A 25,451-nucleotide genomic window follows, 5' to 3' on the forward strand; every position below is an offset into this window, starting at 1 on the left:
AACATCGCGTGGTACTCGTCACGAGTAACGAGCATCTCGAACACGCTAATACGCGAACGAGTATCAAGCTCCGACGAGTACGTTCGCTCATCTCTATTGAGCATAATCATGCCGTTCATTTCAGGAACATAATATGCATAGTATATACATGTGTTTGATATTATTAATGTTATACTTGATAATGTTAGGCCGGCTTCACACGAGCGTGACGGGCTCCGCCGCGGAATATTCCGCAGTGAAGCCCGTCACGGCGCCCCCCAGAGACCCCATACTTACCAGCGGAAGATAGCGTGAAGACGCTTCCCCGCCCACCGCCGTCGCGTCCAGTGGCACGCCCACCGCGTCACATGACGCGGCCGGCAGTGTCACGTGACGCGCCGGCCGCGTCATATGATGCGGCGGCAGGCGGGAAAGCGTTTTCACGCTATCTTCCGCTGTGTTACAGCGGGAGATAGCGTGAATGGACGGCTTCCATTGACTGCAATGGAAGCCGTCAGCGCGTACACCCGCGGCAAATAGAGCATGCCGTGGGTGAGGACGGGTGATTTTACGGTGCGAAATTCCGCGGTCGAATTCCGCATCGTGAGCATTGTGCTATTAGGTTCAATAGAACCTAATAGCAGCGGGCAACGCAGCGGAGTTTCGCCGCGAATTACGCTGCGTAAATCCGTTCGTGGGAAGGAGGCCTTAATGTTATGTTACATATATATGTGGGTATCTTTATCTATCATATAAATGAGCAGGAAATGAGACCACGCTGAGAAGCTATCAAGAGTCTGTGAATCGAAACGCGTCTTTTTTGCTGTTTCATTAGCACAGTTATTTAATAAAGCAGTCACAGTGTACACTCGGGATACGTCCTTTTTTCCTCCATATCTTCTTCTAAAGTCAATAATAATAATATGTTTCCAATTACGACATAAAAAGCAGGGGCGAAACTGTAAGTGCTTATTAGTGAGATAAGCCTAACCTGTGTCGTGAGGTGTGGGAAAAATTTAATACGAGTTATGAGTAACTCGCAAGCAAATTCAATGAGATGATGTTTGTAAAAACAACTAGACACACACACACAAAAAAAAAATGGGTAAAGGAAAAAACAAGTCAATGAGTTAAGGAAAGGTAGAAGGTTTAATAATGAACGGTGATAATAGTTGCAATCTGGAGTGGTGAATATAAGTATGTGGCTGGAAATGGGCATAAGTCGTATTATGTTTGTCGTTGGATAGCCTATACTGTACAAAATATGTAAAAACCGCAGTACATGAGTTTTTCTTATATATATACTTTGTTCGCTGTGGGCAGTCCTATGTACAGTAAATACAATCCCAGTTTCTACTTCACATGATATACTTATCAGTCTGTATATGAGTGAATGAAACCCCAGTGTGTGTGAATTTGTGTGTATAAATGGAAAGGCCCGTATGAGAGTTAGATTGTGTTATATGGTGTGTACTGTCCGTAACCAGAAATGAAATGAGGCAAGAAAGACCAAACGCTGAGCCAGACCAAAGGGGGTGGAGCTAGGTGGTGTAAGGAGATGGGAGGGAAGAACAATATGAAGAGGTCTTGCTCCACCCTCAACACAGACCAGCCTAGGAGAGAAGTGTGTCTCCATTTAAGTGGATGTTGGTATATATATATATATATATATATATGTATATTGTGGTAATGTATAGAGGGAAGGATACTCTTAGACTCCATGTTAAGTCTCTCACTTGAACAAATGTAGGTTACCAAAGGAGGGGCATCTAATTTCATTTCCTGAAACTAGTTGTGTGAGATAATAGTCCAGGATTGCCAAAGTGTGTGTGTGTGTATATATATATATATATATATATATATACATACATAGGTTCTTGGAGTATGTGGAGAATTCAAAAATAGAGTTGTGTTAATTTGAATATTATTGAATTAAAATACTAAAATGAGATAATTGTGTACTTGAGACACTTTATAAGTACTTTAGTCAAATTAATAACAAAAGTTCTATTTTAGAGAGTATCTCATTTTCAGCTAACAACAGTATTTTACGTGAAGATAGTTACATTTGGAAAGAAATAAGTAAATTTTTGATGCCAGAAATTGAGTATATCCCAAATAGTATTAGGGTTACTTGTCCCTTTATAAACCAGTAGTTAACCATCATTTGTGCAGTTGTTAAAGGGGTTGTCCAGCGCCGAAACGTTTTTTTTTTTTTTCAATAGCCCCCCCCGTTCGGCGCGAGACAAACCCGATGCAGGGGTTAAACAAGAAAACCGCACAGTGCTTACCTGAATCCCCGCGCTCCGGTGACTTCTTACTTACCTGCTGAAGATGGCCGCCGGGATTTTCTCCCTCGGTGGACCGCAGCTCTTCTGTGCGGTCCATTGCCGATTCCAGCCTCCTGATTGGCTGGAATCGGCACGTGACGGGGCGGAGCTACAAGGAGCCGCTCTCCGGCACGAGCGGCCCCATTGAGAAAAGAAGACCGGACTGCGCAAGCGCGTCTAATCTGGAGATTAGACGCTGAAAATTAGACGGCACCATGGAGACGAGGACGCTAGCAACGGAACAGGTAAGTGAATAACTTCTTATAACTTCTGTATGGCTCATAATTAATGCACAATGTACATTACAAAGTGCATTAATATGGCCATACAGAAGTGTATAGACCCACTTGCTTTCGCGGGACAACCCCTTTAAGTTTGTAGTTTGTAATAACAATATTTTCTCTCCTGTTTGCAGTATGTTTTCGTGCAGGTACCAGAGATGGTGTGGGGCCCCTTAACGTCATGCTCCCTCAAGGGGTCATAAAAATACTGCATAGAGTGCAAACTAAACATCTTTCAGCTGCCAGACTAAGTATGAGACTATCCTGCTAGCACCCTCACATATCGCAATCAAGAGGGGTATAGTTCCAAATGCCGTTTCATATCTTTTACGGAATTCAGAAGGTTGAGAGGAAGGGGCGGCAGGCGCAGACAATGACATTAAATAGCAAGCACATGATTGTATGATTGTCTGAAGATTAATGAAAAGAGAAACTAGAGGTCCTAACAAAATGTTGAAACTGCCATGATTAATGTAAATTTTGAGTTTTTTCCCATAGATGGTTCCAAATATCGTGGAAATGGACAAGCAAAACTGGCTATGCAATGGTAACCAACAAAAATTACAAAAGTAATTACAAAGGTAATTATACAAAAAACACTCTTTTCCTCCTGAGAAACTCAGTTACTCAGGAAATAGAGGTGATGGCGCTCACTGAAATATGTAAGCTGGCTGCAGGTAGGACTGTTTATGTCTGCACCGACTTAAGGTACACATTTGGAATCGTACACGATTTCACATCCTATGTGGCACATTGGAAGTTTCATGGGGTCCTTGAGTAAGGCAATCCAGAATGCAGAAGTAGTGTCTTTGTTCTACAAGGTTTTAGCTCTTTCCGCACAGGTGACTTATCATCAAAGTCCAGGCTTATGTCAAAGAGGCAACTACTGAGGCTGGAAGGAACCAGAAAGCAGGCACCGCAGCAGCCTGACTTCCCTTGAATGAGGTAACGGCTGGAACTTGCTTGCACCTGAAACAGGTGTAGATATTACTCTGTTGCTTGAATTGTAGGAACAGGCCTCAAAAGAAGAAAAAGGAGGAGTGGAAAAGGCGAACAGAAGGCTACTGGGGTCTGGCAGAAAGGTAAATGTCTGTGCCTCCCCTGCACATTGTACTCCATGATGTCACACCTGATCCAAGAGCTAACCCATTCATCCAAGGAGGTAATGTGTGGTATAGTGTCTCTGCTTGGCTTACCCCAGGGTTCAACACTGCTGCAATATGTTTTGTACAGGGATGCATGATATGCACCCATTACAATCCAGGCCAATTGGTCAAGGTATCTTCTTGGTACGAGCCAGACTATCTGTTTCAGTGACTGCAGAATGATAGCATACAGCTACCAAAGGTAGGTGTTTGGAGTTTGTTGGTTTGCATAGACCTATTTTCATGTTAGTTGGAGGCGTGGCTTAAGAAATAAAATTAAATTAAAAATGCCAAGAATATGACTAAAGAAATTGTTTTACGAAAGTAATTTAGTACACCAGAAGTGATAGTAAATAATAGAGGAAAACATTTTATTAGTCATCTACTTGGTTAGAATCACGCCTAATTGTAAGACTAAGTTGAGTCCCTATGAAGGTATTAAGTAGGGCTTGTGTAATAGGCTTATGCTTATTCCAGGCCAAAAAGGAGGGCCTCACCTCCCACGTGAGTGCCTTACAACAGGGGTTATACCAACTGTCCCTTAGAAATGTGTATTTTCCTTGTTTCCAGATCAAGAGTCGCATAGTTTGCTTTCAGGTGCTTGGGTTGTCCTAAAAAGACGCAAGGAAGATCTTGGACTCAAGAACAAAAAACCATTTCAAGTGCTGTTAACCACTACAACCTCAGTGAAACTTGAAGAAAAGCTAATTTGGGTTCATGTCAGACATTGAATAAAGATTATCAAGGGAGGAGACAAATGTGGCCCATATTCTTTGTTTTATATGTAGGACCCTTGTGGTCATTGGGCTGTCATTTCTCTTTTTCCTCATAAGGGTAACCGAAGACATGCATCCTGTGAAGAGGGCTATTACTGTTTCATATGTAATGTGTCAGAGATCGGAAAGTGTCAACAGATAAAATAAGGTAGCAGTAAGTCTACCAATGATTGAGCCATATTGTGTAATCAGACAAATGTTAATATGTAACAAACAATATAACCTGAAATCACACCTTGGTAAGCCGATCACAATAGACATGTTCTGTCATCTAAACTATGAACAAGGTGGCTTATGCAGAAAACGGGAAAAAGATCAATCTTTTAGGAGCCATCTACCTAGAATACCATTGGGAAAATGTAACATGTTGTGAGGTATTTTCCTTATCCTGGATATCCCCTAGCCGTAGGAAGGGATAATTTAGGAGACAGGGAGAGTGCGATGGTTTGGGGTGCCTCCCTTGCAGGAGGCATCTCCATGGTGGAGGTGACAGCTAGGGTCCCCTGTAGGCGGTAGGGAAAGGCCCCAGAACACAAATAGGAAGGAAAAACTATCCAGGAGAATGAAAATACCCAAAACAAAGGAGGGAATTGTGGTAGATGGCTGAAAGGTTCGCCATTTTGTCTGTATTTTCTGTATTTTTATCAACTGTGAAGATGCTATATTGTGTCTCTAATCAAAACCTCTCGGGGAAGGGAACATCTCCCCACCTGCACAAGAATTGAAGGAGCAGTGCTTTGTGTCCATAACCTGGTCAAACTGGTTCTAACTGGCAGAGAACTTATCTAGGAATGTCTTTGTGTAAAGGAACAGGAAATGGCTGTCTAGAGAGAGAAAACACAGGAAGTATTTCCTTCGGACCACAAGTCAAGAATGAATAGAGCAGGCTCAAGGGAAGCTCCTCCCGGGTGAACGATCTCACAGCTACCTCACACATACCTCCCTCTGAGAATGACCTATCAGCACACAAAATAATGTAACTGTGTCCTAAATTACTTAACTTCCTGATTTGAAAGCTTATATAAACTTTTACCCGCCTAAATAAAGACGGACTCTTTTGGGACACATGATGTAAGACGTGTGGTCTTAGAAATAATATACAGGCCTGGAGAGCCTTTCAATCTAATATGGCACCCACAGTATATCGAATAGCGAAAAGCGAAAATTACGCTAACAATAGAAATATGTTTTTTGTTTTATTGGGGTACGAGGACTTCTTCTACCCCCTCCTTTTATTACTCACTCACTATACCCCTCCCTACTTTGCTGTAATAAGTCTCCCATAGAGTTAGCTGAGAACGGAGTGTAAGTGGAAACTGGAAGATTGCAACTCTGATCCCCCGTGGGCCCCCTATCTTACGCTCTTCCTGTATCTCCCTTCCGCCTTTTTTGTTTGTAACTCGCATAAGTGAAAATAAATATACTCTTCCTGTTTTCTTCATGTGATGAAAAGATAAGATGAACCAATAAGCCTGCCTACTTAATATATAAAGCTCTGTCGGTTATATAATAGGGACCCAGAGATTTGGATTCAATATACAAACATCCCTCTGGGTCGGTCGACCTTATAATACATCTTTGTTCACTTCCTGTGTGCCTTGGGTATACATCAGAAGTCAGATCGTAGATCAAGTGGGGCTGGAAGTCCGAGATCTAATGGATTGCATTTTTGCATCTGCTATACCTTGCGAGTGAAGACAAAACAGTCCCCCCAAACGGACCAAGTTGGGGCCACACCCAGCAAATATCTGCTGGGATCTTTGGGCTGCTTGGGGAGACTGGATTGTCTGAACTTTCAAGACAATTGACAAAAAGAACCCAAAAATGGACTATGCAACTGAATGGTGTATGGGAAAGTTTTTTAATCAGCTAAAAAGGTAAAAACCCAGGTTCTAAGATATATTCTTAAATTGTGAAGTAATATATTTTGTGATTTTGACATGATATGCCCTGTCGAGTAGATGTTAGCAATTTAGTCTGAGACAGTCACAGCTAAATAGCCTTTCCCGTAAGGATGGAAGAGGATCTTGATCACATCCTTTATGACCAGCCTTAGTACTTTCATCAGATTTTGGAAAGGAAAATGCTTTGTTGTTAAATGTACTATGGGTAAAAAAATATTCCAGTGTTAAGAAAAGTATAAAACTCGGCAATAGGGAAAATAGTACCAACCAAGTATGAGCAGTGCGATCTCACAATCACCACTTAAATGCAGAAATAGTGCAAAAAGAAATCCTTGAAATAGTGCAAAAAGTCATTGACAAGGATGTAAGTTATCATATAGCATCTGTATGTACACTGTTGTATAACTGCTGTAAGAAATCAAAACCCATGTATTAGGATATGCAAAGGAATGTTGCATAAAGATGGTTGAGAATAGTGGAACAGCCACACCCAATGAGAGAGAAGAGAGAAACAGAAAAACCTAAGGAAACTCTCTCTCCCTTCCCAGCCAGGCAATGTATTGTTACAGTATGTGGATGACCTTCTCATAACTAAATCTGCCTCTGCACGATGTCTGCAGAAAACTGAGACAGTGCTTCATCATCTCTATGAAGCCAGATCCAGAGTCTTAACAAAGAAGCCACAGAGCTGCCAAGCAACTGTCAAATACCTGGGATTTAATATCTCACAAGGAAAGGTACAACTGGGAGTTGAAAGAAAGTAGGCCATCTACAATTTTCCTGTACCAACCACCAGAAGAAAAAGCCAGATAATTCCTTAAAGCTACCTGATTCTGCAGAATATGGATACCCGGCTTTGCTGGAATGGCCAAACCCCTCTATGAAGTCACAAAGGGGGGTGAAGATTCCCCCTTCTGCTGGAAACAAGAGCATACAAGGGCCTATGACAACATCAAGCAGGCTCTCCTAAAAGCATCCACTGGCCTTGCCTGATCTGGAGAAACCATTTATTCTGTATGTTCATGAGAAGAAGGCATTGGCGATCAGCGTTCTCACCCAGATTATAGTATCATGGCATCAACCTGTTGCCTATCTCTCCAAGCAACTTGATAATGTGGCCAAGGGATGGCCTCTGCCTGAGAAGACTGACAACAACAGTGGCCTTGGTTACGGAGGCTGACAAGCTAACCCTGGATCAAGATCTTACACTACGGGTGCCATTTTCTGTCCTAACACTGATGGATGCTAAAGGTTACCGCTGGCTGACAAATGCTCTCATAACCAAGTACCACAGCCTCCTATGTGAAAACTCAAGACTGAAGTTGTAAGTATGCATGTCAGGAGGGGCGGCTATCGGGATCGCCGTGCCCGCACAGCTGACACTGTCGCTCCTGTGGCGGAGGTGCGGCACAGGGGGACTCCGACGCTGGTCACCACTCCTGGCCGCTTGGCTCTGATACACCGCAGAAGTGCTAGGAATGTGGCGGCTGCTGCCCAGCGCCACGTTCCTGTTGCCATGGCAGCCTGATTCATCTCCGCTGACCCCCGCCGGGTCATGGGGGTCCGGTGTCCCCCCGTAAGAGGGGGGGGTACTGTCAGGAGGGGCGGCTATGGGGTTGCCGTGCCTGCACTGCCTACACTGTCGCTCCTGTGGCGGGTGTGCGGTGCAGGGGGACTCCAACGCTGGTCACCACTCCTGGCCGTGAGGCTCCGATACGCCGCAGGAGTGCTAGGAATGTGGCGGCTGCTGCCCAGCACCACGTTCCTGTTGCTATCGCAGCCTGCTGCATCTCTGCTGACCTAGGTTGGTCTGCTAGTGCTGAGGGAGGTTCTCCCAGCACTTTCTGATTACCCTGCTGCTGTCAGGTGCTCCGCCCCAATCAGCTGCTGGGGCGGGAGCTCTGACAGCATTTAAACCCCTCAGTTACCTCCATACACTGCCAGTGTTTGATTAGGCTACCTGTCACCAGCGTTACTCTGTATTCCTGCTTATTTGTTTATTGACCTGGGCTTTTCTCCTGACCTGACTTCGGCTCCTCCTGCCTGTACTGCGTTTTCCGGATTGAGTTTTCGTGCTTGACCTTTGGCTTGCTCCTAGACTGGTTTGCTGTTTTCCCTTGGTACTTCGCTCTGGTTGTCTGTTTGTCTGTCTTTTCGTTCTCTGTTTCCAGGGATTGTGGTGTTCCCCTAGCCAGTGTAGGGACTGTCGCCCAGTTGCCCGCCTGGAGTTAGCCAGGAGTGGAGGCAAGTAGGCAGGGACAGGGGTTGTGGGCTACATTTCTGCTTCTGCTTCCCCTGGTACCCTGACAGAAACACTGGCCCAAACGTTTTCTGGTTCCTACATCCATCAAACCAAACTAAGTCCATCCATGGAGGCTGTGTCAGCTCTAGCTAATCAGGTGCAGGGCCTGACAGGTAGGGTGCAAGATTTGACCGCACGGTTCCTACAGCAGGAATAGGCAGCGGCCAGCGCACCAGCGGTGCTGCCTCCTGCTCATGCGGTGAAGCTTGAGCCTAAGGCTACCCTCCCTGATTTCTTTTCTGGTGACCGGAGACAGTTTTTCTCCTTCCGGGAGGGCTGTAAGCTGAATTTCAGTTTGCGTCCGTACTCCTCTGGAACCGAGTTCCAAAGAGTTGGAATTGTCATATCCCGCTTGACCGGTGACCCGCAGAATTGGGCTTTTTCCTTGCCCACCGACTCGCCCATCAGGCAGTCTCTGGGCTCGTTCTTTACCGCGTTAGGCCAGATCTATGATGAGCCAGATCGGGCCGGGTATGCGGTTTCCAGGTTATTAGAACTGCGACAGGGTAAAATTGCAGCGGAGGTATATTGCTCCCAGTTTCGACAGTATTGCGCTGAGTCTGGTTGGAACGACTGAGCCCTTAAGGACTTATTTCTGACGGGTCTCTCTGATGCTCTGAGAGACCTGCTTGTTTCGTACCCTCAGCCTGACAGTTTGGAGCAAGCCATGACGCTGGCCATTAGAGCTGACCGCCGCCTTAGGGCAAAATGCATTCCCAAGACCAGTTCTGGGTTATCAGCCCGTAGGATCGACATCCATGGTTCACCAGCTGTTTCCCCGGAATCCATGGAACTGGGGTCCATGTCTCCCAGACAACACAAGGAGTTTTGTCTCAAGAACTGACTGTTCTTGTACTATGAAGAACCAGGACACCAGGTCGCATCCTGCGAGAAGAGGCCGCAACTGGGAAGACGCCCACTCCTAAGTGATGTCCGGGAGGATCACTTAGGAGCCCAGGTACCCCCGGATTGTTCCAAGTTGTTATTACCTTGCTCTATTGTGTTTGATTCCTTCCATGTTTAGGGCCAAGCCTTCATAGATTCTGGGGCAGCCGCCAATTTTATTAACTTTGATTTCATAGCTCCCATAGCCAGGGTCTTAAGAAACCTTGAGCCTCCTGTTCAGGATTCTGGACTGGATTCTACACCCTTACTAGCTGGGCAGGTCCGTCGGATTACTCCAGAGCTTAAGCTTTCGGTGCACACAGAGTTTTGTACCTTTTTGGTCATGGAAAACGTATCGGTGGACGTAGTGCTTGGCCTACCGTGGTTGAAGGTACATAACCCAGTTATCAGCTGGGAGACTCTGGAGTTAGTCTGATGGCGTGCAGGGTGTAGTGGTCACATGCCTGCAGTTCAGGTCCATTCTGCTGAATGTGAGGAACTACCCCTGCTGCACTATTTGGCTGATTTTGCTGATGTTTTTTCTAAACGGCTGTCCGAGGCATTACCACCCCATCGGGAGTGGGATTATAAAATCGACCTTATTCCGGGGCTAAACTTCCGAAGGGGGTATATATAACATCACTGTACCAGAGCCATAAGCCATGAAGGAATACATTTCCGAGAGTTTGGCCAAGGGCTATATCCGCCCGTCTGAGTCTCTTGCTGGGGCAGGGTTCTTTTTTGTAGAGAAGAAGGATGGCGGCCTTCGGCCATGTATCGACCATAGAGGTTTGAATATGATCACAATCCGTAACCTGTACTATCTTCCTCTGATCCCTGATCTCCTGAATCAAGTATCGGAAGCCAAGTGGTTCTCCAAGCTGGATCTGAGGGGAGCATATTACCTAATCAGGATAAGAGAGGGAGATGAGTGGAAGACGGTGTTCAATACGCCATTGGGGCATTTTAAGTACTTGGTGATGCCTTTCAGTTTGTGTAATGCCCCGGCCGTCTTCCAAGGTTTCATGGATACCATATTCCAGGCTGTCATGCGCATATTCTTGGTGGTCTATTTAGACGACATCCTGGTGTTCTCCGCCGACTGGGAGTCACACCTTAGTCACTTGCGGATAGTCCTCAACCGACTTCGGGCTAACCAGCTGTTTGCGAAACTGGAGAAGTGTTTGTTTGGGGTTCAGGAGGTCTCATTTTTAGGATATACAATTACCCCTTCTGTTATCAAAATGGATCCAGGGAAGGTTAGGGCGATAACAGAATAGGCGCAACCTACTAACCTAAAGGCTTTACAGCGTTTTCTGGGTTTTGCCAATTTCTACCGCAAGTTTATTAAGGGTTTCTCGGTGATCGCCAAACCATTAACTGATTTAACCAAGAAAGGGTCTGAGGTAGGCAGCTGGACACCGGAGGCGGTCACTGCCTTTTTGAGTCTCAAAGAAGCCTTCTCCTCCGCGCCTGTCCTCGTACAACCCGACTTAACCAAATCATTCGTTGTGGAGGTAGACGCTTCTGAATTTGGAGTGGGCGCCGTCCTGTCACAAGGACCAGCAACCCTCTCTAACCTCCGACCCTGCGCATTCTTCTCGAGAAAATTCTCGCCCTCAGAATGCAACTATGACATAGGTAATAGGGAATTGTTGGCCATCAAGTGGGCTTTTGAAGAGTGGCGGCATTTCCTTGAGGGAGACAGACACCGGATTACCGTTCTCACTGATCGCAAGAACTTGGTGTATCTAGAGTTAGCTAAGAGACCAAATGCCCGGCAGGCGCGCTGGGCATTATTTTTTTCACCGTTTTAATTTCATCGTCACCTTCTGGCCTGGGTCGAGGAACATTAGAGCCGACGCATTGTCGCATAGCTTCGATGTCCCTGAACCCGTGGAGTCTCAGCCAGAGGGAATCCTCTCTCCGGAGTGGTCCTAGCGGTGTTAACCTCCGATATTTCGTCTCAGCTATATGCTGCCCAGCAAGCTGCCCCGGGGGCTCTTCAAGAGGGCAAACTGTTCGTTCCCCTCTCCCTGAGAACACGGGTGCTTGAAGATATACACTCTTCGGTTCTGACTGGTCATCCTGGCACTAGAGGGACATTGGACTTATGTTCTCGGTTATACTGGTGGCCCCAGATGTCCAGAGATGTCCGTGGCTTTGTCAAGGCTTGCGCTGTTTGTGCTCGGGGGAAGAATATCAGGAGACGCCGTGAAGGTCCTATTCTTCCTCTGCCAGTTCCATGTAAACCTTGGTCGGATGTATCCATGGATTTCATTACTGATTTACCCCCGTCGCAGGATTTTACTGTCATTTGGGTAGTGGTCGATAGGTTCTCTAAGATGACCAATTTTGTTCCATTGAGTAAATTACCCTCGGCTAGGGACCTAGCTGACCTATTCGTTAAGGAGATTGTTCGTTTACACAGTATCCCCGAAGATATTGTTTCTGATCGGGGGGTACAGTTTGTGGCTCGTTTCTGGCAGGCTTTCTGTAAGCATATCAATGTTAAGCTGTCTTTCTCTTCCGCTTTTCACCCTGAGTCAAACGGACAGACGGAGCGTATGAGTCAGTAACTTATTCAGTACCTTTGTTTGTTTGTCTCGGACAGTCAGGAACAATGGATGAAGTTTTTGCCTTTGGCGGAGTTCGCTATAAACAACCATACCAGTTTATCATCATAGGTTTCCCCTTTTTTCTGCAACTACGGGTTCCACCCCCGGTTTACCTCATCTGTCTCCTCGCTGTCGGATAAACCGTCAGCTGATTCCTTTACGGAGGAGCTGGAGGCAGTCTGGGTCCAGGTTCGCAAGAACTTACTGGAATCGCAGGAGAAGTTGCGGAAACAAGGGGCTGGTAAACGCACTCTGTCTGACCCTTTTGTAATTGGTGATCTAGTTTATCTGTCTACAAAAAACTTATGGCTGAAGGTACCAAGCTAGCTCCTTGTTTTGTCGGGCCATTTCCTATTTCCAAGGTTATTAACTCGGGGGCCTATGAACTAACCTTGCCTGACTCCTGAAAGGTGCATAATGTCTTCCACAAGTCGCTTTTGAAAAGGGTCGTCCCCTAGTATTGCCCACCCGCAAACCTCCTCCTCCCACCATTGTCCAAGGAGAGATGGAGTTTGAAATAGAACGGATCCTGGACTCCAAGCGGGTACAGGGTGCTTACTAATATTTAGTGCACTGGAAGGGGTTTGGACCCGAGGAGTGGTCTTGGGTCCCGGCCAAAGATGTCCATGCTCCGCGGCTAGTCCGTCGCTTTCATAGGACCTACCCCCTCAAGCCAGCGCCGGGTCATGGGGGTCCGGTGTCCCCCCGTAAGAGGGGGGGTACTGTCAGGAGGGGCGGCTATGGGGTTGCCGTGCCTGCACTGCCTACACTGTCGCTCCTGTGGCGGGTGTGCGGTGCAGGGGGACTCCAACGCTGGTCACCACTCCTGGCCGTGAGGCTCCGATACGCCGCAGGAGTGCTAGGAATGTGGCGGCTGCTGCCCAGCACCACGTTCCTGTTGCTATCGCAGCCTGCTGCATCTCTGCTGACCTAGGTTGGTCTGCTAGTGCTGAGGGAGGTTCTCCCAGCACTTTCTGATTACCCTGCTGCTGTCAGGTGCTCCGCCCCAATCAGCTGCTGGGGCGGAAGCTCTGACAGCATTTAAACCCCTCAGTTACCTCCATACACTGCCAGTGTTTGATTAGCCATACACTGCCAGTGTTTGATTAGGCTACCTGTCACCAGCGTTACTCTGTATTCCTGCTCATTTGTTTATTGACCTGGGCTTTTCTCCTGACCTGACTTTGTCTTCTCCTGCCTGTACTGCGTTTTCCGGATTGAGTTTTCGTGCTTGACCTTTGGCTTGCTCCTAGACTGGTTTGCTGTTTTCCCTTGGTACTTCGCTCTGTTTGTCTGTTTGTCTGTCTTTTCGTTCTCTGTTTCCAGGAATTGTGGTGTTCCTCATCATTTCCCCTAGCCAGTGTAGGGACCGTCGTCCAGTTGCCCGCCTGGAGTTAGCCAGGAGTGGAGGCAAGTAGGCAGGGACAGAGGTTGTGGGCTACGTTTCAGAGATCCCCGACTTCTGCTTCCCCTGGTACCCTGACAATGCACCACTCTAAATCCAGCGCCCCTGTTGCCCACTGGAACTGGAACCCCTGACCATAACTGCTGTGAGGTAATGGATGGACGCTTTAAAAGCCATCTGGATCTACGGGACACACCTCTTGAAACTCCTGATGTCGAATAGTACACATATGGTAGCAGCTTCATGTAAGAATTCATATGCTTTGCTGGATATGCAGTGGTCACCCTACATACTACTATAGAAGCAGAAGCACTGCCCAAAGGAACTTCAGCTCAAAAGGCAGAACTTATTGCACTTATCAGAGCCCTACAGCTGGCAGCTGGGGTGGAAGTCAATATCTTCACTGACTCAAAGTATGCCTTCCTGACACTCCATGTTCATGGGGCCTTGAGCAAGAAAAAGAGTTTGATCCCTTCAGTGGGTCAAGAAGTGAAGCATGCTCCTCTCATTCTGGAACTGTCAGAAGAGACAGTAAGTCACTGTAAAGGACATCAGAAGAGAGACTCACTCGTCACACAAGGAAACATGAAAGTAGATGCTGATGCCAAGCGAACTGCCACTCTCCTGAAACGCCAAAAATCCTCTCAAGCTACAAGCCTTTTTCATTGTTCCCCTCAGCAACTAGAACCCCTGCTGCAATCAAAGTAAAAAGGAATGGCTAAAGACAGAAGATCGGAAATACACAGCTGAAAGGTGGTTCATCCTCTCGGATGGAAGATGTGTGCTCCCAACAGCACTAGTAACAGAGATCTTCAAGAAAGTACATGAGGGCACACTATGTATCTACCACTATGGAAGATCTAATCCAAGATGTGCTGTATATCCTAAGACTCACCAGGCGAGCACCAGAAAATGTGTCAATGACGCAACATAAAAATAATCCCAGACGAGGTCTCCTGAAGGCTTCAGGGATATAATCTTTTGCAGCAATTCCCTTCCTGCAGCTGACGGATGGACATATCTCCTAGTCTTTGTCTGCACTCACACAGGGTGGGTGGAGGCCTACTACACTGGGACTGAGAAAATCAACTGAAGTGGCCAGAACACTACTGAAAGACATAATTCCAAGACACAGCCTACTGGTGCGGATTTGGTCAAACAACGGACCAGCCTTTGCTGCAGAGATTATACAAGAATTAGCCAACTGTCTCAAGATCAGATGGAAAATGCACACTACCTACCGTCCTCAGAGCTCAGGAAAGGTTGAATACGTGAACTGGACTTTAAAACTTGCCTTAGGAAAGCTCTCTCCGGAGACTCACCTAAAATGGCCACAAGTCCTACCCATTGCTATGCTCAGAAATCAGATCTGCCTCCTCTAAAAGAACTGGTTATTCCCCTCTTAAGATGATGTAGTGTAGGCCTAGCCGAGTAGTATTGGGAATTGGAGCAGACAACAAAATAGTAGGAGAGATGATAAATCACTAGCAGATACTTGCCCTGGGTAAAACCATGGCAACCATCGCCAAAAGAGCCGGAGAACGGTTATCTACTTGTTTGAATATTGCTGTGCAAAAGTTACCTATAATCTCTGGATACTGCTGTGTACTTCTGTTTTTTTCTTCCAGGAAAAAAAATCGGAGTAAAAGATTGGCAAGCTAATGGTCGACATACACAGTTAACTTGTCTACCCCAAAAGCTGTTAAAGTTGCTTGGACGGGACCTTGAATTAAACAGACCAGAGTCAAAGTGGCCTAAACTGACCGTGCCTGCTTACCACACCCGACGAATCCCCTGAAGCTCACCTTAAAAACCTCCAGACATGGGACCTTACCCCCTCCTGGAAGCCCAGGAGGCACCAGCTGACAGTGTTTTCTATACAAAGACAGTGTTTTCTAAACAAAAATAGTTTTTCCCTCAAGCATCTAGGATAGGGGAGAGCTACAGCTGCAGGACAGCAAGAAGAATAAAAAACCTACTAAAAACTTTGTTGGGGGTGGTGGGATTACCCTATACAGGAAATTTGAAATTGTGCCAATAATTGTGATAAATGTAAACAAGAAGCTAGAATAGGTACACACATCACGAAAACATTAGTGTGCCATACTTATTACATGGGGAAAGGGAGACAAGTAGGGGGTTGCACATACAATCTTATGCTATAATCCAGTATATCCTGCCTCTAAAACATGAAGACACTAATGTAGCACTGGATACACAGGCTATACAGAAGTCTATGGGCGTATAAACCCTTAAATTAGGATGATAGGCTATAAACGAGTGATAGCTACCAAAGAGAGGAAAATGTGGTACAAGGATTTATAAGCTATTGTTTCTCTGTTATCAGCCTGAAGGCTTAAGCATATTATGTATTGTTATACATCTACCAAATGAAATGTAGTAAAGATAAACTGTGTAACCAGATACCAGAAGCCTGAACTGGAATTCACCCACTAACACCTCTCCTTCCTTTACTCACTCACTGTACCCCTCCCTACTCTGCTGTAATAAGTCTCCCATATAGTTAGCTGAGAACGTAGTGTAAGTGGAAACTGGAAGATTACCGCTACGATCCCCCGTGGGCCCCCTATCTCTCTCTCATCCTGTATCTCCCTCCCACCTTTTCTGTACGTAACGTGCATAAGTGAAAGTAACTATACTCTTCCTGGTCTGTTTATGTGATGAAAAGATAAGATGAACCAATAAGTGTTCGCTTTTAATAAGCCTGCCTACTTAAAGGGGTTGTCCTGCGATAGCAAGTGGGGTTATACACTTCTGTATGGCCATATTAATGCACTTTGTAATATACATCTTTGTTAATCAATATAACATCTTTGTTATCAATATAAATCTTTGTTTACTTCCTTTGTGCCCTGGGTATACATCAGAAGTCAGATCGTACATCATTATTACTTAGATTTTTTAAATTATAAATATGGCAAAAACTTTTTTTTGAACTTTTACTTTAAATTTTTTTTAATAATCAATAAAGGTTTTTTTAACCCTTTCATGACATGGCCTATTTTGGGCTTAAAGGGGTTGTCCCGCGAAAGCAAGTGGGGTTCAGCACTTCTGTATGGCCATATTAATGCACTTTGTAATGTACATCATGCATTAATTATGAGCCATACAGAAGTTATTCACTTACCTGTTCCGTTGCTAGCATCCTCGTCTCCATGGAGCCGTCTAATTTCAGCGTCTAATCGCCCGATTAGACGCGCTTGCGCAGTCCGGTCTTCTCCCTTCTGAATGGGGCCGCTCGTGCCGGAGAGCTGCTCCTCGTAGCTCCGCCCCGTCACGTGTGCCGATTCCAGCCAATCAGGAGGCTGGAATCGGCAATGGAACGCACAGAGCCCACGGTGCACCATGGGAGAAGACCTGCGGTCCACCGTGGGTGAAGATCCCGGCGGCCATCTTCGCAAGGTAAGTAAGAAGTCACCGGAGCGCGGGGATTCGGGTAAGTACTATCCAGTTTTTTTTTTAAACCCCTGCATCGAGTTTGTCTCGCGCCGAACGGGGGGGCTATTGAAAAAAAACAAAACCCGTTTCGGCGCGGGACAACCCCTTTAAGGACGCAACAATTTTTGGCGGATTTTCTTCTCCGTTTATCAAAAGCCATAACTTTTTTATTTTTCCGTCGACGCGGCCGTATAAGGGCTTGTTTTTTGCGTGGCAAACTGTAGTTTTTATCGGTGTCATTTTTGGGTACATTAACTATATTGTAAACCTTTCTTTTTTTTTTTATGATAGCAGGGAGAGAAAACGCATCAATTCTGCCATAGATTTTTTTTTTTTTTACAGCATTAATCATGCAGCATAAATGAGACATTCCATTTTTTCTGCGGACCGGTACGGTTACAACGATACCAAAATTCTTACATTTTTTTTAGTTTTTTCCACTTTTCTGCAATAAAAACCCTTTTTTTGGAAATCTTTTTTTTTTTCTAAATCACTGTATTCAAAGTCCTGTAACTTTTTTATTTTTTGTTGTACGGAGCTCTGTTAGGGCTTATTTTTTGCGAGATGAGCTGTAGTTGTTACTGGTACCATTTCGGGGTACATACGGCTTTTTTGATCACTTTTATTGTGTTTTTAGTGAGGCAAAATGCTAAAAATTAGCATTTTGCCTCAGTTTTTTAGCGTTTTTTTTTGCGTTTTTTTTTCCGTGCACAGACAAAAGCATGTGCATCTTATTCTATGCGTCGTTACGGACGCGACAATACCAAGTATGTGGGGTTTTATTTTTTTTTACCTTTTTATGCTAATCTGGGAAAAAGCATAAAAAATGTGTTTTTTTTACTTTTTTTTACATTTTTTTTAATTCATTTTTTTAATCTTTGTTTTTTTACAACATTTGTGTCCCCTTGGGGGACTTTGTCCACTGCCCTGATGATTGCTGTCATAAGGCATGGCAGCCTTATCGCTTATACAGCGATCTCAGGCACTGGTAATACAGGACGCCAGTGTATCGCGTCCTGTTACCATGGCGACAGGCCGGGCTCTCGCGATAACATCGTGAGAGCCGGCCGGAGACACAGAGGGAGCGCGCTCCCTCTGTGAACTCTTTCCCTGCTGCGATCTACTTAGATCATGGCAGGGAAGGGGTTAACAGCAGGGGGCGCATCGCCGATGCCCCCCCGCTGTTGCAGCGGGACGCCGGCTGTGACTGACAGCCGACTCCCGCTGCGGGATAGCGCAGGATCATATGTGATCCCGCGCTATCTGCAGGACGTAAGTTTACGTCCTGTTGTGGGAAGTACCCTGCTGCCAGGACGTAAACTTACGTCCTACAGCAGGAATGGGTTAAACTAATTTTTACACTTTTTTTGGTCCCCAGATGGGACAACAACTTGTGGTGGTTTAGTTGTGCCTACAGTATGATGTAATGCCCTAGCATTACTTTATACTGCTATCTTACAGGCAATCTGTCAAGCCATGCCACAGAATTGACAGTGGTATTTAAAGTGTTAACAGCTCAGATGAGCGATGTGGCTGTTACGGGTGGGTATTGGCTGTATGAAACAGCCGGCACTTGCATTATATGGCAGGATTGACCCGAGATACCGCTCTATATTCACCCCGAACCTGCAGGACGTACCTGTACGCCCTGTAGTGTTAATCAGCTAATATTGTTGAAAATCTGTTCCCTACTCCAGAACAATAGAGGTATTCATAGATTACATATAGAGATCAGAAATGTGTGGGATTCCTACGATGCTGTGAGTTTTGAAGTCAGTAGAACTGCTGTCGGGCCTGGACACTTATCTGTATTATGGAGTGTATGAGTGCACCTGGAATGCGCGGTTTACAAGTATTAAACTGGCCATACATGAATTGATTGAGCTGTACCACAAGCTTGGGAGGGCATCGCAAGTCAACTATTGTACAGTACTGATATATTGCTGATTATACATTTAGGCCTCCTTCCCACGAACGGATTTCCGCCGCGTAATTCGCGGCGAAAATCCGCTGCGTTGCCCGCAGCTATTAGGTTCTATTGAACCTAATAGCTCAGGGCACACAGTGTGGAATTCCACCGCGGAATTCCGCACCGTAAAATCTCCCGTCCTCACCCGCGGCATGCTCTATTTGCCGCGGGTGTACGCGCAGACGGCTTCCATTGCAGTCAATGGAAGCCGTCCGTTCACGCTATCTCCCGCTGTAGCACAGCGGAAGATAGCGTGAAAACGCTTTCCCGCCTGCCGCCGCCGCGTCATATGACGCGGTGGGCGTGTCATGTGACGTGGCAGGCGTGTCATATGACGCGGCGGCGGTGGGCGGGGAAGCGTCATGCGGGACCTAGAATGACAGATCCGCTGGTAAGTATGGGGTCTCTGGGGGGCGCCGTGATGGGCTTCGCCGTGGAATATTCCGCGGCGGAGCCCGTCACGCTCGTGTGCAGCCGGCTTTACACCTATATAATTGTTCTACTTTTAGACCCCAGCATCTTAAAATGATACTAGTAGACATGTCTTTAATATATTTTATGTTTGTTTTCTTTACTCTAGGTCACACAACATCGTGGTCAAGATGTTCCAAAACACTGACCACAAAAAATACTTGGACCAGACAGAAGGAGAAGAAACCATCGGAGGTTTGTTTTATACATTCTTTTATTGCGTTTTCCTATGCGAGGACATGTTACAGCATCGTTGGAATAATTGTTGCAATAAAGAATGATGAAGCCTATTTAAACAGGAAGAAAGGAACGTATGTTGCTGGGGTCCCTAGGCTTGCCGTCGATGTCCCAATACGCCTCACACCTATTGGGCCTCGTCTTAACAGCTCCAGGGCCATGGCGCCGGCTTTAGAATATATAAAATACAGGCAAGTAGATGCTGAAACCAAGTACACATAACCGGACAAGGGTAAACATAGGTAGGATTACGTAACAGATCAGCCAAACCTAGGAGGATATTGCTCCTGTTTGCAGCCAAGTTTTCAATTCTGTGGAGTTCCTAAATAGAATCAACGCCGTCCAAGTGGTAAAGTAGTTTTGGGTGTTACCCTTATCTGTTGCGCTCAGATCCTCTATTCGATTTATGTTGTCGCGGGCTTCCAAGCACAAGATCCCTGTGGGGGCGGGGGGCGAGGGGGGGGGAGGAGAGGAGGATTTCCAGAGCCTAGGTATCGTCTGTCTCATGGGAATGAGAAAAAATTTTAGAATACTTTTTTTGGTCCTTGATAGGGGTCCCGGGATCATGGACAGCAGGGCCACCTCCGGTGAGAGGATCATGCTATCTTTGTAGACCGCGTTATAGAGGTTGATGATATTCTGCCACAGAGGTAGAACCAATGGGCAGGACCACCAAATATGCAAAAAATTGCCCCTCCCACCATGGCATCTCCAGCAGGTGTCCGCGGTCAGGGGGAATAGTTTTGCCAGGTGTGCAGGAGTCCTGTACCACCTAGACAGGATCTTGTAATTAGTCTATTGGAATTTAGAGGAGGTCGCCAGTGAGTGTGTTAATGTGAATGCGTCGTGCCAAGCCTCCTCCTGGAAGGGTCTCCCCAAAACTCTCTCCCAGCCCCCAACAAATCCCGGAGGACCGTCGCGTGTCTCCACAGCCAGCAAAAGACTGTACAATGTGGAGACCCTTGCCGGGCCCGTTGTAGAGGAGACACACATTTGTTCAAACTGGGAGAGGGCGTCTGGAGGAGGGCCATAGGGCCCAGGGACGAGATGAAATGTCTAATTTGTAAGTACTGGAACCACGCTCCGGTCCGAGGCCCCTCCAGGATCTCGTCCATTGGGCGAACTCCAAGAGTCGACAATACATCCCTGACTCTTAAAACTGGGGTATCCCTCTAGATGAACCGGGAGGTTGGGGTTCCCAACCAGCGGTGTTAAGGGGCCAGGACAAGAGGCCAAACCCGAATGTGTGGCAAAACCATTCCATGCCTCCAGGATCTGTCTCAAGAGTGGCGAAAGTAAAGGGGTCCTACTAGCCATTAAGGGTGGCAGCCAGAAAGAGCCCATCGTAAGGGCGGGGAGTTTCTCGCACTCCAGCTCCACCCATAGTTTGGCGGGGTTATTGTGAAGAATATCTAGTACGCATCTGCATATGGATGCCCTGTGATAAATAGAGAAACTGGGTACTCCCCCCTCCCCCTTCCTTCTGATAAGGGTCTTAAATGTAACCCTTGGTCTCGTTCCACCCCAGACAAACTCCGTTGAGAGCTTGCAGAGTTTTGTCAGATACACTTTGGGGATTCTTATCGGTAGAGTTTGGAAGAGATATAGGAACTTAGGCAGAGCGTCCATCTTTAGTGCATTAATTCTTCCGAACCATGATAACGTAAGTGGTCTCCATTTCTTCAGATCTCTTCCAAAACTATCGATCATCGGTTTAAAGTTCGCTTCGAATAGGGTTTTAGGGCCGCTGGTGAGATTAATGCCCAGGTATTTAATGTGGTCCTTCCTCCACTTCATAGTGAAAAAATTGCTGACCGCCTCTAATGGGATTGTTATATTAAGAATTTCCGACTTATTTATGTTGACTTTAAAATTGCTCATTTTACCGAATCTCTCAAATTCCTCTAGGGCTACTGGGATTGTGATATACATTAATAGATCATCTGCGAAAAGGGAGAGCTTATGTTCAGAAGTCTCTGATTGGATCCCACATATGTCTGGGTTGTTCCTAAGGGCATTGGCCAGGGACTCCGTCACCAGGACATAGAGAAAGGGTGAGAGGGGGCACCCCTGTCTTGTTCTGTTCTTTATTTTAAGCGGGGCAGAAAGGGCACCATTTACTCTGACTCTAGCTGAGGGGTCACGGTAAAGGGCCATGACCCAGACAATAAATCTGGGCCCCAACCCGATCTTATTCAGGGTCGCCTCCAGGAACCCCTAATGCACCCTATTGAATGCCTTCTCTGCATCAACAGATAATAAGCACAAGGGGGCCCCCGAGAGGTGAGCACGCAAAATCAGTGAAATTGTTCTAATGGTGTTGTCCTTGATTGCTGATTAAGGGCTCCCACCCACTGGCGATATTTTCTTTCTTGCGCTGCGAGAGCACGAGAAAACTCTTGCATCGCAGCGCAAGAAAGAGGCTGGTACAGAACTGCCATATAGCAAGTGGTTTTAATGGGGCCAGCGACAGCAGTGCTAGCCCCATTGAAAGCATAGGGAGAATGCCGCAGACTTCTGCTAAGATATAGCTTATATATTCATGAATGAATAGCTAAGGGCTATGTGTGATTGGCTGAGCGCTCAGCCAATAGCTAAGCTGTAGCTGCTATTGGCTGAGCCCTCAGCCAATCTGCACAACCCTTTCAGGAGGCGGGGATTTTTAAATCTCCGACTGCTGAAAGAGCTTGATAGCAGTGCCGGGGAGCCAGCAGGAAAACGTGGCTGAGCGCAGGAGAGGTGAGTAATAATTTTTTAAAATTTTTTTATACACTTTTGGCAGATTATCAGGGAAGGGCTTATATTTCAAGCCCTTCCCCGATAATCAATTCCGCGGGGCTTGGCAGAAAGCAGTGCTTTCAATGGGATCGGCAGCAGTGCCGATCCCATTGAAAGCAATGGGCTAGAATATCGGGGACTTCTGCCACAGCTGTGACAGCTGTGGTAGAGGATTCCTTCATCCCTGCTGCCGCTGGCCCCATTGAAAAGACTGGCAATATGTCAGCGTGATGCCGATATCCCGGCATCATGCCGATTTTTTTTTTTCGCACTGCGATGCGAGGCTTTAACTTTAGTCTCGCATCGCAGTGGAGAAAATATCGCCAGTGGGTGGGAGCCCTAAGGAGTACTTATATTTGGGTCTGTCCAACATCCCAGTCCCCCCGCAAATTATAAAGCTTTTGATAATATTGTTTAAAGCAATCTAATGTGTCCTTATTGGAGTGAATTATTCCATTAGATGGAGAATTTAGTGGGGGTATTTAAGGAGTAGATGTCCTGGGATGGAGAGCCCTGGCCAAAGTCGGCTACATTTGTTTCCGTGTTCGTAGAAGCTCCCACGCCATCTATCTCTAGCGCATAGTGATTGCTGGTCTAAGGTGGAGAGAGTGTCTGAGATATCAGCTCTAAGTGTCTCAGAAAGTGCTGCCTTGTTGGAGGACTCGAGATTGCCCAATCTGGTCAGTAAACCTCTAAGTCCTTGCGTACGTTCTCTTTTTAAACGGGAGCCGTGGGAAATAAGTACTCCCCTAATCACACATTTTAGGGCTTCCCATTGGATAGAGCGGGAAGAGGAGTCCTGAGCATGGTCAGCCACGAAATTCTGGATTGTTTGCTTTACTTCATTCACACAAAGAGGATCCCTAAGGAGGTTGTCGTTAAGGTGCCAAGAATGGTTTGTTCTCCCCTCTGTGAAACCCTGTAGGGCCCCAAAGACCGGAGCGTGGTCAGACCAATTGAAGACTCCCAAAGAGTCTAATAGGTCATGTGATACAAACAGGTAGTCTAGGCGATTGTAGTTGTTGTGGGCTAGTGAGTGAAAACTATAATCTTTTGTTTTTGGATGTAAGAGCCTCCAAAGATCTACTAGTTGTAGAGATACAAGGGCTTTTTTAAATTTACGTAAATCAGTGACCTACCCGCGAAGAATCCAGAACGGGTTCAAGGCACAGGTTGAAGTCTCCTCCCAAGGTTATCCGTGATCCTGCAGCAAAGCTTGAGAGTGCGTTTATGATCCTGAGACCAAACGGAACCTGTGCATGGTTGGGAAAATAGACATTTGCAATGGTTAGAACTCTAGCGCCAACAGAGATTTTGAGTAAAACATATTGTCCTTCTGGCTCGATCTCCGAGGAGATAACCTAATGGGGGAGTTGTTTGTGTATTGCTATCAATGCTCCACAGACTTTCTTCTCAGGGTGGGGGCTGTGAAACCAGGTAGTGTAATGATTGGAGATACAGTTAGGTATATTACCTGATGAGGTGTGTTTCTTGTAAAAGCGCTATCATGACCTTATTTTTGTGGAGGTGTTTGAGAATCTGCCCTTTTTGACTGTTTATTTAGGCCTCTAGTGTTGTATACATTCTTTTAAAGTATTGTTTCACGTTCTGTCTATGTCAGGCATATATACAAAGTATACAGATGTTCACTGAAATGTAGCAATAGTGTTCTACTATGTACACAAGTGCCAAAAAGAGTAGATTTTGGTATGAATTCGGCAGATGTACATCTCATTTTTTAATTTATTTTTTGGTACAGTGCAAGTCAAGGGCAGACCTATCCACTGGTATAAGCATTCATGTGCATCTCTTTTGACACCACACATTTTTTTGGTTTATTTATTATCACTTGCCCCATTTTTCAAGTTATCAACATTTCTATTAGGACAATCCTTATAGCTGGGTGAGTACCATAATTTTTGTCTAGAGATAGTTCTTTTGCTGACTGACTGCTTATGTCTATGATTGTACATATTGGGGTATCTGTCAGTCACTGAGAGGACCGTCTATTGGGCTGTTCAGTTCTGAATAAGCAGAAATTTTAATGAATAAAATACAAGTTACTAGTAATTGGGACAGCATCCTCGAGAATAACAATACAGCCGACAAATGGGAGAAGTTTAAAAACATCCATATCACCTCATGTGAGCAGTTCATACCCTTTAAAAACAAAAGAACTGCAAGTAAAAGGAAACCATTGTGGCTCAACAAGACTGTAAGGGGGGCAATATATGAAAAAAGAAGGTGTTTAAATTGCTAAAACAAGGCGGCGAAGAAGCGCTAAAATCATACAGGGAAAAAAACAAAATATGCAAAGAAAAGATCAAAATTGCCAAAGAAGAGGCAGAAAGACTGATTGCCAAAGAGAGCAAAAACAACCCTAAACTATTCTTCAGCTATATTAACAGTAAAAGAATTTGCACTGAGAGCACTGGCACTTTAACAAATAATGCAGGAGAAACCATTGAAGATTATGGAGGAAAGGCAAACCTATTAGACAGTTTCTTTTCAAGTGCATTCACAAACAAAAAGGAAATGCCACATGAGATGCAGGGGAATAAAATGAACCCCTCGCAAAATATTACATAACACAGGAGGAAGTGCAGAACAGTTAAAGACGATTAAAATCGATAAATCACAAGGCCCAGATGGAATACACCCAAGGGTTCTAAGGGAACTAGGTGATGTGATAGCTAGGCCGCTATTTCTGATATTTATGGACACTATCAAGATCAGGATTGTACCACTGGATTGGAGCATTGTCAATGTAGTTCCAATATACAAAAAGGGGACCAAAAGAGAGCCTGGTAACTACAGGCTGGTAAGTCTCAATTCAGTAGCTGGAAAAATATTCGAGGAGTTACTGAGAGACACCATCGTACAAGACGTCATGGAGAACAATGGAATAACTC

General features: G+C 45.8%; 1 protein-coding gene across 1 annotated transcript in view; it reads left to right on the forward strand.

Moving 5' to 3' along the window:
* JADE2 (jade family PHD finger 2) overlaps positions 1–25,451 on the forward strand; it is a 1,098,400-nt gene that overhangs the window by 198,874 nt on the left and 874,075 nt on the right. Inside the window, 1 exon segment of the mRNA XM_066591009.1 lies at positions 19,634–19,719. Within this exon segment, the coding sequence (XP_066447106.1) occupies positions 19,634–19,719 (86 nt within the window).

Source organism: Eleutherodactylus coqui, chromosome 2 (genome assembly GCF_035609145.1).
Source record: "Eleutherodactylus coqui strain aEleCoq1 chromosome 2, aEleCoq1.hap1, whole genome shotgun sequence".
NCBI classification, from domain to species: Eukaryota; Metazoa; Chordata; class Amphibia; order Anura; family Eleutherodactylidae; genus Eleutherodactylus; species Eleutherodactylus coqui.